This window comes from Garra rufa, chromosome 6 (genome assembly GCF_049309525.1).
Source record: "Garra rufa chromosome 6, GarRuf1.0, whole genome shotgun sequence".
Classification (NCBI taxonomy): Eukaryota; Metazoa; Chordata; class Actinopteri; order Cypriniformes; family Cyprinidae; genus Garra; species Garra rufa.
Window position 1 is genome coordinate 1,944,093 of NC_133366.1, and position 15,843 is coordinate 1,959,935.

Here is a 15,843-nt window from a genome sequence, read left to right on the forward strand (position 1 = left end):
TTAGTCGATCCACTGATGTCTCTACTACACAGGCCATAACACTATAACTGCCCTACACAGATCCATAGCCATCAGGAGCCCAGTGCAGAAGAAGAACATGAGCTTACATGAAGGTCATAAATATAAAACATACTCACCATTTTGCCTGGATCGCCATTATCTCCTTTAGATCCAAGACTCCCGTCAATCCCCTTTGAGAACAGAGGAGTTCACTATCAGCACATCACTTAACAAGCATCTTTAATTGACATCAGTGAAGATACTCACATTAATACCTGGCTCGCCAGGAGCACCCATATCTCCAGGAAAACCAATAGGACCCTGTAGAGCGACAAACACGTCAGCTACCGCAGAAGATAATCACACTGAGGTCACACACACACATACACACACATACTGACCGCGTTCCCCTTTGCTCCATCTTCTCCAGGTGGTCCTCTGGCTCCTGGTGTACCTGCAGCTCCAGGTTTTCCTGTGTCTCCTTTCTCACCCTGCTCACCTTTCTCACCCTGAAAACACACACACACACACACACACACACACACACACACACACAAAGAAGTTTCAAGTGTTGTTGTGATAGTAAAGGAAGCGTTGTGCATCACACAGGATGCTCAGAGAAGGAGAGATACTCACTGCGCTGCCAGGAACACCGACAGGTCCAGGATCACCAGACTCTCCATCTTCACCCTGTCAGTCACAATCAGATATAAATGATAATCATCGGATCATGTGATCATCAGCAGGAACATCTGGATGACATACCTTTTCACCAACTCCACCAGGCTGACCACGTACTCCAGGACGACCAGGAGGACCCTGAAACACACAAAGTGTGTCTGTGTCAGGACTCTCAAACTTTTTTTTCTCAATAATGTAACAACACATTCACACGTTTTTGGTTCTCTAATGCTGGTTAATGGCCACATGGCATGCAGATTAACAAATACAATATTTCATGTACCTGTCCACCAGAGGGTCCCTGAGCTCCCCTGGGCCCAAACTGACCAGGAGGACCCTGGAAATGCACAAACACACACAAACAGTAAATCACATAACATGTGTTAAATGAACATGATCATGAATGACAGACGAATTGAAGAGCTCACCAGTAGGCCAGAATTCCCACTCTCTCCTTTCTCTCCAGGAGGTCCAGGCATCCCCTACACACACATGTCTGTGTTATATGACTGGCTTTGGTCACACTAAATTCTACAGCTCATGATTTCTCATTGAAAGATGATTGATGATCAGGTACCTGTAGCCCTATGGGGCCCCTGGAACCCTTGAATCCTCTGAGGCCCTCGTCTCCCTTCTGTCCATACATGCCCTGCTGTCCTGGAGGACCTGGCTCGCCATCCACACCCTGAAACACACACACAAACACATTCACTCACACACATTCTCTGAACACAAATGAAAATGAAGAAGATGTTGTCCTCAAACACTCACCGCTGCTCCCGGCTGCCCCTCTGGCCCCTGAGTGCCGGCTGGACCTGCAGGCCCCTGAGAGCAGATTTCAATCATTGGTAACACTGTGACACACGAATGTGATGTGTGTTTTATTTCAGTCACTCACCGATTCTCCTTTGTCTCCTTTGCTGCCTTTCTGTCCTGGAGCACCTGTTTCCCCCTAACACACACACACACACACACACACACACACAGAGAGAGAGAGAGAGGACTTTAATTATCAAGCAATGAGTGGTTATTAGCACTTCTGTGTGGTTACTATGGTTTTGGGTGGTTGCCAGGGTCTTCTAGGCTGTTTTTCAGTTGTTCAGGACAAAAAGTCTATTATAGCTGCCAAACATCATCACTACTAATCACAGATGGGCATACACCCTCATCACCTTGTCTCCATCCTCTCCTGCGGGTCCTGGAGGTCCAGCAACTCCTGGTAATCCCACAGGCCCCTGCTCACCATCCTGTCCTGCGGGTCCGATCAGACCCTTATCTCCCTGAACACACAAACACATAGTTACACACACACTGGTCAGTCACTGGTCAATTATCGATCTTCACATGCGGGGGCGTGTCTTACTGGCTCTCCCTTCTCTCCCATTGGTCCAGGCCCACCGATGGTTCCAGGTCGGCCAGGCTGGCCAATGGCGCCAGCCAGTCCAGCTGGGCCCCGTTCACCTGTGGGTCCCTGAAAGGAAAGCATATATTTGTGAAATAATATGAAAAATCCCGATAAGGACTTTAATTATTAGGACATAATTCGACCTCAAGATCAAAAATAACACAATATAAAAAATACATATACTTAATGTGCCTTTGTGATTTTACTGGAAGAGATTACGTACAGAAGGTCCAGGGGGCCCGATTGGCCCCACTCCTCCCTTTAATCCAACTGGCCCCTACACAAGAGAACACAAGTCACATGACAACACTGGCCAATCAGGAAGCCCGACAAAGAACATTTAACAGCCGAATGAATCACTGGCAGCAGTCAAAAATTAGATGAGTACAGTATTCTCTAAATCACCATGGCACCCGGTGCTCCACGACTTCCACGAAAACCTTTCAGACCTGCTGGACCACTCTTTCCTGAAGTACCTGAACCTCCAGGGTCGCCCTGATGACCAAACACACACATATTATAAACATTATAAGGAAGGAAGTTACAGGTGGAAAGAGAGTTAAGATGGATGCCGATGGTTTTCCCACCTTTGCACCCTCCTTCCCAGCGGCTCCAGGTAAACCTTGCTCTCCAGCAGGTCCTGCGGTGCCTGGGTGTCCTCTCTCCCCCATTGGTCCTGTTTCTCCTGTATTGCCCTGCAACAAAATCAGTCAGAACGACAGCTGTGGCCTTTAGTGTAAACTAAAAAAGTGCAAAAATTTTAAAGATACTGGATCCACCTAGTCAATATGACTTCTTAAAATATCCTTGAAGTGATGAACTCACCTGTGGCCCAACGACACCAGTTGGTCCTGGAGGACCTGTTTTGCCTTGAAAACCCTTTCAGGAATCAAACCATCAAACACCAGGTGAACAACAGTAAATCAAAACATTTGACAACGAAATCACAAAACCAACACAAGCAAATAATATTATTTATGGTGTGTTTGCAATATTTTAGTGCATTGCTAGGGTTAAATCATTTGTCATCTAGATGTTCCCAGACTCACCGGCTCCCCCCGCTGGCCTGGATGACCTGGTAGGCCGTCCTTCCCAGCAGGCCCCTGCACACAGGAATGTGTTAAGAATGACATCAGAATATGCTCATATGTGTTGTCTTGTTATATGAGGTAAAGATGAGGGTCACTCACGTTGGGTCCCTTGGGGCCCACCTCACCTACACGTCCCTGTGGCCCTTGTGGACCCTGAAGTATATGAACATATGCATTAATCACAATAACTAACAACATTAAAAGTCACAAATAGTTATAAATCTTAAAATCCTGTGATTATTTCCAGGTTTATTTTCATATATTGAATGTGAACATTTGAACCCCACTGTATGTGTGTGTGATTGTCTCTTACTCTCTCTCCTGTGGGCCCTGGAGGGCCGTCATGACCTGAAGACCCCTACAACAGAGACAGTTTGACCCTTTACAGCCAATTTAACAAAATGAACACTGTCCATAAGAATTAATAATCAAAATGAATGACTTCAGCACTGCTGATGTCATACAGACATTCGTTTATTTGTTGTTTGTTTCTGTGTGTGTTGAAGAGCTGAAATGACCTCTGACCTTTTCTCCTGTTTTTCCGGTGGGTCCTCTTGCACCCCTGCCACCTCGAGCACCCTGACAACACACACACACACACACACACACACACACACACACACACACACACACACACACATACACATTAATGAGGCTGGATGTGACTCATGTGGGATGCTGACAAACATCAGTGTGGATGGAGACACTTACATTGGGTCCCCTCTGACCAGCGGCCCCTGCAGGACCTGGTGGACCCTGAGAAACACATTATACTCACATGAGTACATTTACATACTTATATGTTCACAGTTTGTCTCTTTTGAGTTGTGGAATCATGTTTTCAGTGACCTTCTTCCCCTTTTCTCCTGGAACACCAACAGGACCTGGAAAACCATCGGCACCCTGAGAGGAAACCACCACAAGACCATCAGTTACTCTTCCACACAACAGAAACATTCATCCATTCATCATCTGCTTGAGTTTCTCTCACTTTCAGGCCCTGGCGTCCTGGATAACCTGGTAAGCCTGGAACACCCAGTTTTCCCTAAGAAGAGAGGGACAGGAGAGTCAGAAAAGATGGAGGGAAAGAAGAAAATGTGTGTGCAAAAAGGGTATTTGATATGCTATGATCTTTTCTATCTAATGATGTTGTAGACTATTTTACCTTTTCTCCAGCGATGCCTGCGGGTCCAGGTTCACCCAAGGGGCCACCCTGCCCTTTGGGCCCCTCAGGGCCATCCTCACCACGCATCCCTGGAGTACCAGAATCTCCCTGACAGACGCAACAGCATGTTTTAGTGTGTCTGTGTGTGAGTTTGTGTTTCATTAGTGTGTTTGTGTTGTGCGTGTCTGCATGTCATTACAGTGTCTCCTTTGGCTCCCATTTCTCCTTTCGCTCCTGGGAAACCATCTTCACCCTGTACACAACACATATATACATAACAAGCAATCAGTGTGATAAATGCATGAGTTTCCTCACAATATAAGTGTGTGCTCAGCTGTTGTGATTTCACATTCTCTTTGGAAATGTAATGTTATGATATCTGGACATGTGATGATAGCTGGAGATGTCACATTATCTCACAATGTCTGGAAATGTGATATATGATGATGTGCTAAAGTCTAGATAGGTTATGATATCTGTACATCTGTTGATCATTGGAGATGTGGTGATGTCTCAGAGTCTGGAGATGGGATATCAGATGTGCTGAGGTCTGATGATGTTATGATATATGGATATGTCATGACTCTTGGAGATGTGATTATGTTGGAGATGTTATGATGGCTCACAACATCTGGAGATGGAGGTGGTATTTGAAGATGTTCTAGTCTTTAAGGATGTTATGCTATCTGGACATGTGGTGATTTTTGGAGTTGATATGTCTCCTGATCTCTGGAGATGTGATATCTGAAGATGTTGTGATATCTACACACGTCGATTGCTGTTGTGATTGCTCATACTGTTTGGAAATATAATCGTATTATATCTGGTGATGATAGTCACAATGTCTGGAAATGTGATATATGATATACTGTATGAAGATGTTATAATGTCTCACAATGTCTGGAGATGGAGGTGGTTTTTGTATGTTATTTGTATATTTGTACGTTCTAGTCTGGGCATGTGGTGATTGTTGGAGATGATTTGTCTCATCTCATCTCTGGAGATGTGGTATCTGAAAATCTGATGGTGTCAGAACATGTAATGATATCTGCACATATGGATTATTGGAGCTGTTGCGGTTTCTCATATCGTTTGGAAATCTAACGTTATGATATCTGGACATGGAATGGTAGTCACAATGTCTGGAAATGTGACATATGAAGATGTGCTGGAGCCTAGGTAGGTTATGGATATCTGTATATGTGTTGATTAGAAATGTGGTGATACTGGCGATGTTATGATGTCGCACAATATCTGGAAATATGATAACTGGTGATGTTATGATATCTTAACATGTCATGATCTTTGAGATGTTACGATGTCTCACATAGCGTGGAGATGTGATATCTGAAGATGTGCTGAAGACGGGGGATGTTATGATATTTAAACGTGATAATTCTTGGAGATGTAATGATGTGGCAAAAGTTACGTCTCACAATGTCTGAAGATGAGATATCAGAGGTCTGATGAGCTGAGGTCTAATGATGTTATGAAATCTGGATATGTGATGAGTCTAGAAGATGTGATTATGTTGGAGATGTTATGATGGCTCACAATGTCTGGAGATGGAGGTGGTATTTGAAGATGTGCAAGTCTTTGATGATGTAACAACATCTGTATATGTGGTGGTCATTGGAGACATGGTGATGTTTGCAGATGTAATGTTTTAGACTGAAATTGGTTTGAGAAGATCTCACCTTCTCTCCTTTACTGCCCTTCAGTCCTCTGAGCCCATCGGCACCCTAAAACACATGTACAGTCAATAAAAACACCAACACATTCAGACACTAATGTGTGAAAGAGAGAGATCAGTACTTTGACTCCTCTGGGTCCAGGATATCCCACAGGCCCCTGAACACCTGCTGCACCCTTCAGGAAGCGCACACAATGACAATCAATGACGTGAACACTAATAAGATGACACCATACACTCGTTTGCGTATCTCACCGGCAGGCCTTTCTCTCCAGGCGGCCCCTCTCGTCCCGGATGACCCTGTGTGCAGTGGCATCATGAGGAACAGCAGGGGGCAGCACAGATCAACAACAGCATGTGTTCAACACTCACCGGTGGGCCGTCCACACCAGGTAAACCCCTCATTCCCTTCTTCCCCTGAGGACCCTGAGTCAGAGAAAGACAAATGTTAATGTCCGCCATTCCTGCAGATCATTCAGACCAGGAACTGTTTGGTGAGGGTTTATCTGACATTTTTCAGTTTGTCCACAAAGCATGCTCACAGGAGTCAGTATTAGTACATAATGTATAGTAACAGAGAGAGTGGCACCTTTTCTCCTGGTAATCCGATTGCTCCCTGAGGTCCAGGAAAGCCCTGCAAAAGAGAGGAAAGCATGTCAGGAGTGTGTGAGAGAAAGAGAGAGAGAGAGAGAGACTATATATGTGTGTGTGTACCTGGAATCCCGGGTTCCCCTGCTGTCCAGGAGCTCCAGGTTCTCCAGACGGCCCCTATGTGAAGACAAAAAGAGTATCTGATGATGACCTGCAGCTCCAGTGTCCTTAAAACATCTCAAATCAACAGTACTCACCATGTTTCCCTTTGAACCCTGAACTCCATCAACCCCACGAATACCCTGGCAAACACACACACACACACACACACACACACACATGATCCATATGATGCTTTGATGTGACCTCCTGTAGTCTGATGAGTTCAGTCACATGATGTGAACATAATATTGAGACCCAAACACACCGCATGAGGAGTTTATCCACTCACCTGCTGTCCTGGAGGACCAGGAAGACCTCTCTGACCCGTCAACCCTGCTAGACCCTATCACAAACATACACACACATCCAGAACACAACACTGAGGAACATCTGCTAACACACATCAGTGGATCAATGATTAGATGATAAGCAATATTTAATTCTACAGATGATTAAAGGAGTGAACACATACAGGCTCTCCTGGCTGACCTCTCGGCCCCGGCTGACCATCTGAACCCTGCGAAACAAACAACATTCACTGTGAACCTGATCAAAGACAGACTGACAAACAGGCCTGTAGAAAGAAGTTACAGAAGACTATGGAAGAAATCTTTACTGACTTTTTCTCCAGGGACTCCTGGAGGACCGATTGGACCCTTCTTTCCTTGATCTCCCTGCACACACACACACACACACACACACACACACACACACACACACACAGATGAATGAGTCTGCTCCTCATGAACATTCAGTCACACTGAGGTTGATGGGTGTTAATGGAGAGTGTTTTACCCGGTGACCCTTGTTTCCAGGCAGACCCGGTAACCCATCAAACCCCCTGTCCCCCTGATAACAGCACACAGAGACACACATCATCTCAGGACGTTCAGTCATCATTTGAGATTGACTAGAACATTGTTTTCTAATCAGAAAAACATTCTCTTACTTTAGTTCCAGTCTCTCCTGGTTCACCTCTGGCTCCGTCAATCCCACCACGACCCTGAACACACACACACACACACACACACACACACACACACACACACACACACACACACACACACACAAACACACACACACACACACACACACACACACACACACACACACACACACACACACACACAAACACACACACACACACACACACACACACACACACACACACACACACACACACACACACACACACACACACACATTAACACACACACACACACACACACACACACACACACACACACACACACACACACACACACACAAACACACACACACACACACACACACACACACACACACACACACACACACACACACACACACACACACAGGTGTGTTCCAGGTGTTCACACAGGTGTCTGATGGTGTTTGTTGTTTGTTATTGAAACTCACCCTCTTGCCTGGTTTACCATTGAGTCCCGGAGCCCCTGGCACTCCACGAGGACCCTAAACACAGACAATAATAATCTGAAATTTTGGCATATTAGAAAGACGTCTGAAGTATCATGTATGCTGTATGCTGAAGACTGTAGTAATGATGTGGACAATTTTGATTTGATGACAGGAATCAATTACTTTTTAACACATATTCACATAGATAACAGTTATTTGAATGTGACTTATTTTACTGTATTTTTGATTAAATAAAGACAGCCTTGGTAAGCAGAAAATACTTATTTTAATAACATTACACATTCAATCAGTAGTGTATATGTTTATGAGGTGATCAGATGAGCGTCTCGTACCGGCGGTCCTGTGAATCCATGATCGCCCTTCAGACCCCGCGGCCCTGGAGATCCCTGATGAACACAATCACAAACACATGCTTCTACACTCAGAAAGTAGTTTATAATCAATAAAATACAATAAACTGAAAGTGAACTCTCAATCTGATCATTGGAGCACAATCTGCAGCTCTGCTGATTTTTTGAGTAACTATCTAGATTAAGATAAGCTAAATGAGAATCCTGATGACACTGAATGATACACAAACACACAGGAGCACTAGAGGGCGCTACACACACTCATACTCATCTAAATAGAGTTGGTTTTCTATAGACTTCTACTGTTTTAATAAACAGCCAGTTATAAATACTACAGGCCTAAAACAAAACCTGCATTTTTTTCAACGTTTTGTCAGGTTGATGTCACTTCTAGATACACATTTGTTCCCAAAATACACACACACTGAATGAAATACTAAAAAAAAAAAAAAAAAAATCATTGTAATGTTTAAGAAACAGGTTCTTCTTGTTCAAACACACTCACCAGCGGTCCGGGACGTCCCGTCAATCCTAATGGTCCTGGTGGGCCTTTCAGAGAGAGCTGAGACACAAAGTGTGGTCATAAATGAACTGTTTGTTTGATATGGCTAAAATGCTGATTTCACGTCCCTAAAGTCATCTTCAGGACAGTGAGGGTAGAGTTAGAGTTGAGTCTGACCTTGGCGTGCTGTAAGATGGCTTGAGCTTGAGCTTCCTGAGCCGATATGACGGGACCCAGACGAGCGTCTCCGCCAGACTGAAACTAACACACACACAAACACATCATCTGCTTCAGTACGGGTTCAGTTCATTTCTATAAACATTAGTTATTGAAACGCAATCAATAAGCTTATACACTGCAAAAAATGCTTTTCTAGCTTAGATTTTTTTGTCTTGTTTCCAGCCAAAATATCTAAAAATTCTTAAATCAAGAAGGATTTTCTAGACGAGTAAAAATTATTTTCTTGTTTTCAGAAAAAACAAGTCAAACTTAAGTGAGTTTTTGCTTAGAACGAGGGAAGTAATATTTTGCTTACCAATGGGGTAAGCAAAATATTCCAATTTCAAACAGACAAAACAAGATTATTTTGCTTACCCCATTGGCAGATTATTAATCAAGGCTGCATTTATTTAATCATAAATACTGTAAAAATTTTAAAATACTATTCTAATTTAAAACAGCTGTTTTCTATGTGAATATCTGTTAAAATATCATTTATTCCAGCGATCAAAGCTGAATTTTCACGACTAATCATTAGTCCAGTCTTCAGCGTCACATGATCCTTCAGAAATCATTCTAATATGCTGATTTGCTGCTCAACAAAGATGTCTGATTATTATAAATGTTGAAAACAGTTGTGCTGCACAATATTTGTGTGATAAAACTGACACATTTCATTTTTTTCAAGATTAACAGATGAATAGAAAGTTCAAAAGAAGAGCATTTGTCTGAAATAGAAACATTTGTAACATTATAAATGTCTTTACTGTCATTTTTTGATCCATTTAATGCAGCCCTGATGAACAGCATCTTTTTGAACAGTCAACAAAGGTCAAAACAAACACCTTTGTAGATATATGTGTATATTGATTGACAGGTCACTGAAACACACCGGTAGCATCAGCAGGTTGCCTGGAGGTCCAGGTATCCCATCAGCCCCTGCAAGTCCTTGTCGGCCCTCAGGACCCTAATAAGAGAGACAGACGAGTGTAATATCCGTCATGATCCTGACAACCGTATGCCAAAAGTATGTGTGTGTGCGTCTCACCGGGTCTCCTGGATCTCCGATCGGTCCTGGGGGTCCCATAGGGCCGGGTTCACCTGGCGGCCCCTGTGTGAAACAACCAAAACACACCGTCTTTCTCTGACACACACATACAGTATAACCATGGTGAAACACAGTGCTGTCATGAGGCGCAGGTTACCTCAGCACCAGGGAGGCCCGGGGGTCCCACAATCAGCGTTCCCTCTCCCAGCACCGCCGGCTCACCCTTCTCGCCCTTCTCTGGACCCAGAGCCTGAATGAAGACCACAAACACATGAGACACACATGAAGAAGACACTCAGACCGAGACAGACGGATGAGACTGACACACCTGTCCACTGAAGAACTGCTCCTCTCTCTCTGCCGGACGGTACTCATAGTCTTCATACTCAGTGTACTCCCTAAAATACTCCGTCTCGTTCTCAGCATCCTCGTACTCCACTATCTGACACACACACACACACACACACACACACACACACACACACATACACACACATATAGAGTGAGAATATCAAGTTCAAGAACAGATACTGTCAAAACTTTACATAATAGGGAACAAACAAATAATATTTTCTTTTTAAATCAATACGGAAAGGTTTAGGCCATTTTTTAAGTCTACATGAATTGTAATAGAGTAACCAGTATTATTTATAGGGTGCAACAGGGCTCAACTTAAGAAAAAAAATTGCTTTTTACTGTGACCAACACTGCAAAAAATGCTTTTCTAGCTTAGACTTTTTGTCTTGTTTCGAGCCAAAATATCTAAAAATTCTTAAATCAAGAAGCATTTTTATAGAAGAGTCAAAATTATTGTCTTGTTTTCAGAAAAAAAAAAGTCAAATTAAGTGAGTTTTTGCTTAGAACAAGCTAAATAATCTGGCAATAGGGTAAGCAAAATAATCTTGTTTTGTCTGTTTGAAACTCACCTCATACTCAGTCACATTGTCTCCTGAGGTCGACACAGACAGGTCACTGTAGAGGTCATTGTAAAGGTCATCGTCAAACTCCTCTTCCACTGGCTTCCTTGGTGGCTTCTTGACCTGCGTCACCATACAAACTTCTTTTACATTTGTTGTTTCCAAAAATAGTTTCCATGAATCAAACCATGAGGACAATCACAACATCACAAACTCTGATTGGAAGCAAAAATAAAGCAGGATTATGGCTTCAATGAGCATAAATCAATGATAAACAACTCACAGCAGGTCTGTCTTTATAGGTTTGCGAGTTATCATTAAAAATCAATTCCTCTATGGAGAAAATAAGAATTATTGTGTCATCTGAAAGAGTAACGGCTGTAAATCAGACCTACAGCAGCTGCGGGGTGTAATATAAACACTGGCAGGAGTCCTTAACAACATGTTTGACACTATACTAGTCACCGAAGCCAAAGAGCAGACATCAGTATTCATGAGAGACGAGAGACACACTGACGTGAATATTAATGATGTGTGCATTGAGAGAAATGTAAATGAGCTCCTCCCATGGGCGGGGTTACCTCCACGGGGTCCAGCGATAGGCTGTTGTAGATGAGGGCGGAGTCACAGTCAGGAATGTGGGTGTGGCAGTAGTCGGCGGCAGCTTTGGGGTCCGGAGCGATTAACAGCTGCTGGATCTCACCCTGAAACACACACAACAACACATCAACAAACACACTTATAGACACTCCACACCAACATTCAGCCACAATCAGATCAACAACGACACTAATGAGGAACAGCACAGGCTCTATAAAACAACAAAGGCCCAAATCAAACCTGAACCCAGTTTTTATACCAAATAAAACTCTTTTGCAGTGCCATAATTTTGCCCAGTTCTGTCGTCATTTCTTGACTTTCACGCAGCACAGCTGAAACCCATACAAACACAACTAAACCATAATAAACCCATCAGCTTTTTATGGCAGAAAGATGAAGGAAGCTTTTTCACAGGTGACAACAGCATGTAATAACTTCACAGACATTTTGAACCTTTGTTCACAGCTTCATGGGTAATTTTCATGTCTAAACACTCAAAAAAAAAAATCTGTTCACAAGTTGTTGTTTTTTAAAGAAACTGACACTTGTATTCATCAAGGATGCATCAGATTGATCAGAAGTGACAGTAAAGACATTTATAATGTTACAAAACTTTGTTTGAACTTTCTAGTCATCTGGTAATTTTGAAAAATAATTAGTTTTGTGATGGTTTTATCACAAAAATATTGTGCAGCACAACTGTTTTCAACATTGATGATAATCAGAAATCTGTGCTGAGCAGCAAATCGGCATATTAGAATGATTTCTGAAGGATCTTGTGACACTGAATACGCGTAATGATGCTGAAAATTCAGGTTTGATCTCAGGAATCAATTACATTTGAACACAGATTCACATAGAAAACAGCTGTTTTAAATTAGAATAATATTTCACTTTCATTTTTGATCAAATAAATGCAGCCTTGACGAGGCTTCTTTAAAAAAACATTCAAATTTTTATAGACTTTTGAACAGTCTTGAATGTGTTAATATAATAAACTCATTTGTCATTTGTCATCTGGACAACCAAACGCTCACCTATCATCGACCTCATCATCTAAAATATGAAACTAGCTAAAGTTAACCTAGAAACATGTGCGCAACTCAGCATTATGTTAAACTGCTTTAAATGAGTTTTTCCCCACATCAATCTACACTCCATACACCATAATAATGACAAAGCAGAAACCAGATTTGCAAATGTTACAAATGTATTAAAAACCAAACACTGAAATAAGTAGATTGCATAAGTATTCATCCCCTTAACTCAGTCCATAGTTGAAGCAGCTTTACAGCCTCAAGTGTTTTTGGGTCTGATGTGAGCATCTTTGCACATCTGCATTTGGCAATTATCTGCCATTCTTTGCCTCACCTTTTCACCTCTCCATCTCTGTCAGCTTGGACATTTTCTAGAGAATTGGCCACAGTTTAACTCCACTCCAAGTGTTGGAACATCTAGAAGCAATATGAATGCTCCTGAGATAAATTTACAGTGTCCCAGACAAGGGTATGAATACTTATGCAACTGCACGTGTACTCAGTGACCCCAGTGACCCCATCTGTAATCAGTCACACACTCACCTCGAACACTTCTTCATCCAGGAGTCTCGTCCCGAACACCGTCACTCCCTCCGTGCTGACCTTAGGCTCGGGGCCTCTGGGGAGGTCAAGGGTCGCCACTTTCTGACAGTCAAGGTACAACGTGACCTTCTGACCTTCCACGCTGTAAGCCACTCTGTGCCACCTGTAGGGTCAGAGGTCATGGTGAGGACGGGTTTGAGGGAGCCTGAGCTTAATCTCAGATCTCCATTCATCAGCAGACGTCCAACGCAGGAGAGAGATGAACATTCAGACCAAAACCAGCAAATGAAGAACACCCGCAGGCTGACTGATGAGCTTCAAAAGGTTAAAGCGTTAGTTCACCCAAAAATGAAAATTCTGTCAATAATTACTTACCCTTATGTTGTACCAAAACCCATAAGACCCTCTTTCATCTTTGGATTAAATATGACATTTTACGAAGCTACAAGAATATTTTTAGTTTAAGTAAACAAAAATAACAACTTTATTCAGGGTCAGCGCCGCCACACGTATGCGGTGTGGTACTTTTGTGAAAGCGTGTCCAAAGCAACACAGTAGAGGCAAAAATGTGGAATTAAGTTGTTATTTTTGTTTACTTTGCACAAAAGTTTTCTCGTAGCTTCGTAAAAATACACCTGAACCATTGATGTCACGTGGACTACTTTGTTGATTATCTTGGTGCTTTTCTGGGCCTTGAACATGGTAGGACCCTTGCTGTCTATGGGAATGAGAGCTCTTGGATTTCATCAGAAATATCTTAAACTGTGTTCCAAAGATGACTTATGGGTTTGGAACAACATGAGGATGAGAAATTAAAGGAGTAGTTCACTTTCAAAACAACCATTTACAGATTAAATACTCACCCCCTTGTCATCCAAGATGTTCATGTCCTTCTTTCTTCAGTCGTAAAGAAATTATGTTTTTTGAGTAAAACATTTCAGGATTTCTCTCCATATAGTGGACTTCTATGGTGCCCTGAGTTTGAACTTCCAAAATACAGTTTAAATGCAGCTTCAAAGGACTCTAAACGATCCCATCCGAGAAATCTTTTCTAGCAAAATGATCAATTATTTTCTAATAAAAAAGGACAATTCATAGACTTTTTAACTGTATTCCGGTTCAAGACAGTTAGTGTATGTCGAAAAACTCCCATCTCAGTTTCTCCTCCAACTTGAAAATCGTCCTACATCGCTGCAGAAGTACTAGCCCACTGTTTACAAAGTCCAAGTGCATAGAAAATCAAATGCTCTTTACAAAAAAAAAAAGGTAAAACAATGTTGTAGGGCGATTTTTAAGTTGGAGGAAAAAATGAGATGGGTTTTCAACATACCCTAACTGTCTTGAACCGGAGTACACAGACTGTGCATCACAGGGCTAGACAAGCCAAGCATTTAAGGTTAAAATGTATATAATTTTTTTTTTTTTTTTTATAAGATAACCTAATGTTTCGCTAGATAAGACCCTTCCTCCTTAGTTGGGGTCATTTAGAGTCCTTTAAAGCTGCATTTTGGAAGTTCAAACTCGGGGGCACCATTGAAGTCCATTATACGGAGAACATTCCTGAAATGTTTTCCTCAAAAAACATAATTTCTTTACGACTGAAGGAAGAAAGACATGAACATCTTGGATGACAAGGGGGTGAGTACATTATCTGTAATGTTCTGTTCTGGAAGTGAACTAATACCTTTAATGACTTTCATTTTTGGGTGAAATAACCCTTTAATTCAGGCAAAAACATGACTGGTGCTCCATATGTCAAGTCTTCTGAAGTGATGGTTTGTGAGGAACTGATTCAGTCCTGATCTTCTGCTCCAATGAACTGAACTCATGAACAAATCATAAAGTTTCCTACTTTCTGGTGGCCTTTTTACCTCTTAAACACAGTCTTTCCAACAGCTTCTGATTGCACTGATGTCAGGTTAAACTCTAACCTCTTTATATATCGAGAGGTTAGCAGTTAACTGCAGGTTAACATTATAACACATAATGTCACTCACTTCCCGTCTGCGAGGTTGACCTTCTTGAAGATGGGGTAGAGGTCAGGGGTCGGCTGGCCGTTGTGGTCCTCATAGAGGAAGACGGGTGAGCGTCCGAGCTCTATGCCCAACTGCTGCACGCCTTCGCTATCATACACCGACAACAGGAAACACTGAGCACCACGCCTCGCTCGCACCGTCACCAACACTGAGAAATCCACCGGGAACTCTGAGTCTGAAACACACCGTTTTGGAAGAGCTCAAAAATACAGTAAAAGCAGTAAAACTGTGAAATATTATTACAGTGTAAAATAGCTATTTTTATGTGAATATGTTGTAAAATAAAGCAATAAGCCTCAAGCAGCCGCGGTTTACAGTGAATTTATAACAGCTAAGGGGCTTTATTTAGTCTAAACCACAGCTTCACGAGACTTACTGCTTTTA

At 42.4% G+C, this 15,843-nt stretch overlaps 1 protein-coding gene across 2 annotated transcripts in view; it reads right to left on the reverse strand.

Moving 5' to 3' along the window:
• col5a3b (collagen, type V, alpha 3b) overlaps positions 1–15,843 on the reverse strand; it is a 31,220-nt gene that overhangs the window by 5,585 nt on the left and 9,792 nt on the right. For both annotated transcript variants that reach the window (XM_073841583.1, XM_073841582.1), the window contains exons 3-51: positions 15,421–15,634; positions 13,424–13,586; positions 11,825–11,947; positions 11,253–11,366; positions 10,655–10,768; positions 10,484–10,576; positions 10,327–10,389; positions 10,171–10,245; positions 9,237–9,320; positions 9,063–9,119; positions 8,540–8,593; positions 8,187–8,240; positions 7,738–7,791; positions 7,584–7,637; positions 7,409–7,462; positions 7,261–7,305; positions 7,078–7,131; positions 6,884–6,928; positions 6,750–6,803; positions 6,625–6,669; positions 6,408–6,461; positions 6,291–6,335; positions 6,158–6,211; positions 6,040–6,084; positions 4,542–4,595; positions 4,343–4,450; positions 4,169–4,222; positions 4,027–4,080; positions 3,889–3,933; positions 3,703–3,756; positions 3,491–3,535; positions 3,277–3,330; positions 3,136–3,189; positions 2,912–2,965; positions 2,674–2,781; positions 2,492–2,581; positions 2,310–2,363; positions 2,045–2,152; positions 1,854–1,961; positions 1,580–1,633; positions 1,453–1,506; positions 1,259–1,366; positions 1,110–1,163; positions 965–1,018; positions 766–819; positions 637–690; positions 402–509; positions 268–321; positions 138–191 (exon numbers count right to left, since the gene is read on the reverse strand). In XM_073841583.1, coding sequence (XP_073697684.1) covers positions 138–191; positions 268–321; positions 402–509; positions 637–690; positions 766–819; positions 965–1,018; positions 1,110–1,163; positions 1,259–1,366; positions 1,453–1,506; positions 1,580–1,633; positions 1,854–1,961; positions 2,045–2,152; positions 2,310–2,363; positions 2,492–2,581; positions 2,674–2,781; positions 2,912–2,965; positions 3,136–3,189; positions 3,277–3,330; positions 3,491–3,535; positions 3,703–3,756; positions 3,889–3,933; positions 4,027–4,080; positions 4,169–4,222; positions 4,343–4,450; positions 4,542–4,595; positions 6,040–6,084; positions 6,158–6,211; positions 6,291–6,335; positions 6,408–6,461; positions 6,625–6,669; positions 6,750–6,803; positions 6,884–6,928; positions 7,078–7,131; positions 7,261–7,305; positions 7,409–7,462; positions 7,584–7,637; positions 7,738–7,791; positions 8,187–8,240; positions 8,540–8,593; positions 9,063–9,119; positions 9,237–9,320; positions 10,171–10,245; positions 10,327–10,389; positions 10,484–10,576; positions 10,655–10,768; positions 11,253–11,366; positions 11,825–11,947; positions 13,424–13,586; positions 15,421–15,634 — 3,503 coding nt within the window. The remainder of the gene's footprint in view (positions 1–137; positions 192–267; positions 322–401; positions 510–636; positions 691–765; positions 820–964; positions 1,019–1,109; positions 1,164–1,258; positions 1,367–1,452; positions 1,507–1,579; positions 1,634–1,853; positions 1,962–2,044; positions 2,153–2,309; positions 2,364–2,491; positions 2,582–2,673; positions 2,782–2,911; positions 2,966–3,135; positions 3,190–3,276; positions 3,331–3,490; positions 3,536–3,702; positions 3,757–3,888; positions 3,934–4,026; positions 4,081–4,168; positions 4,223–4,342; positions 4,451–4,541; positions 4,596–6,039; positions 6,085–6,157; positions 6,212–6,290; positions 6,336–6,407; positions 6,462–6,624; positions 6,670–6,749; positions 6,804–6,883; positions 6,929–7,077; positions 7,132–7,260; positions 7,306–7,408; positions 7,463–7,583; positions 7,638–7,737; positions 7,792–8,186; positions 8,241–8,539; positions 8,594–9,062; positions 9,120–9,236; positions 9,321–10,170; positions 10,246–10,326; positions 10,390–10,483; positions 10,577–10,654; positions 10,769–11,252; positions 11,367–11,824; positions 11,948–13,423; positions 13,587–15,420; positions 15,635–15,843) is intronic.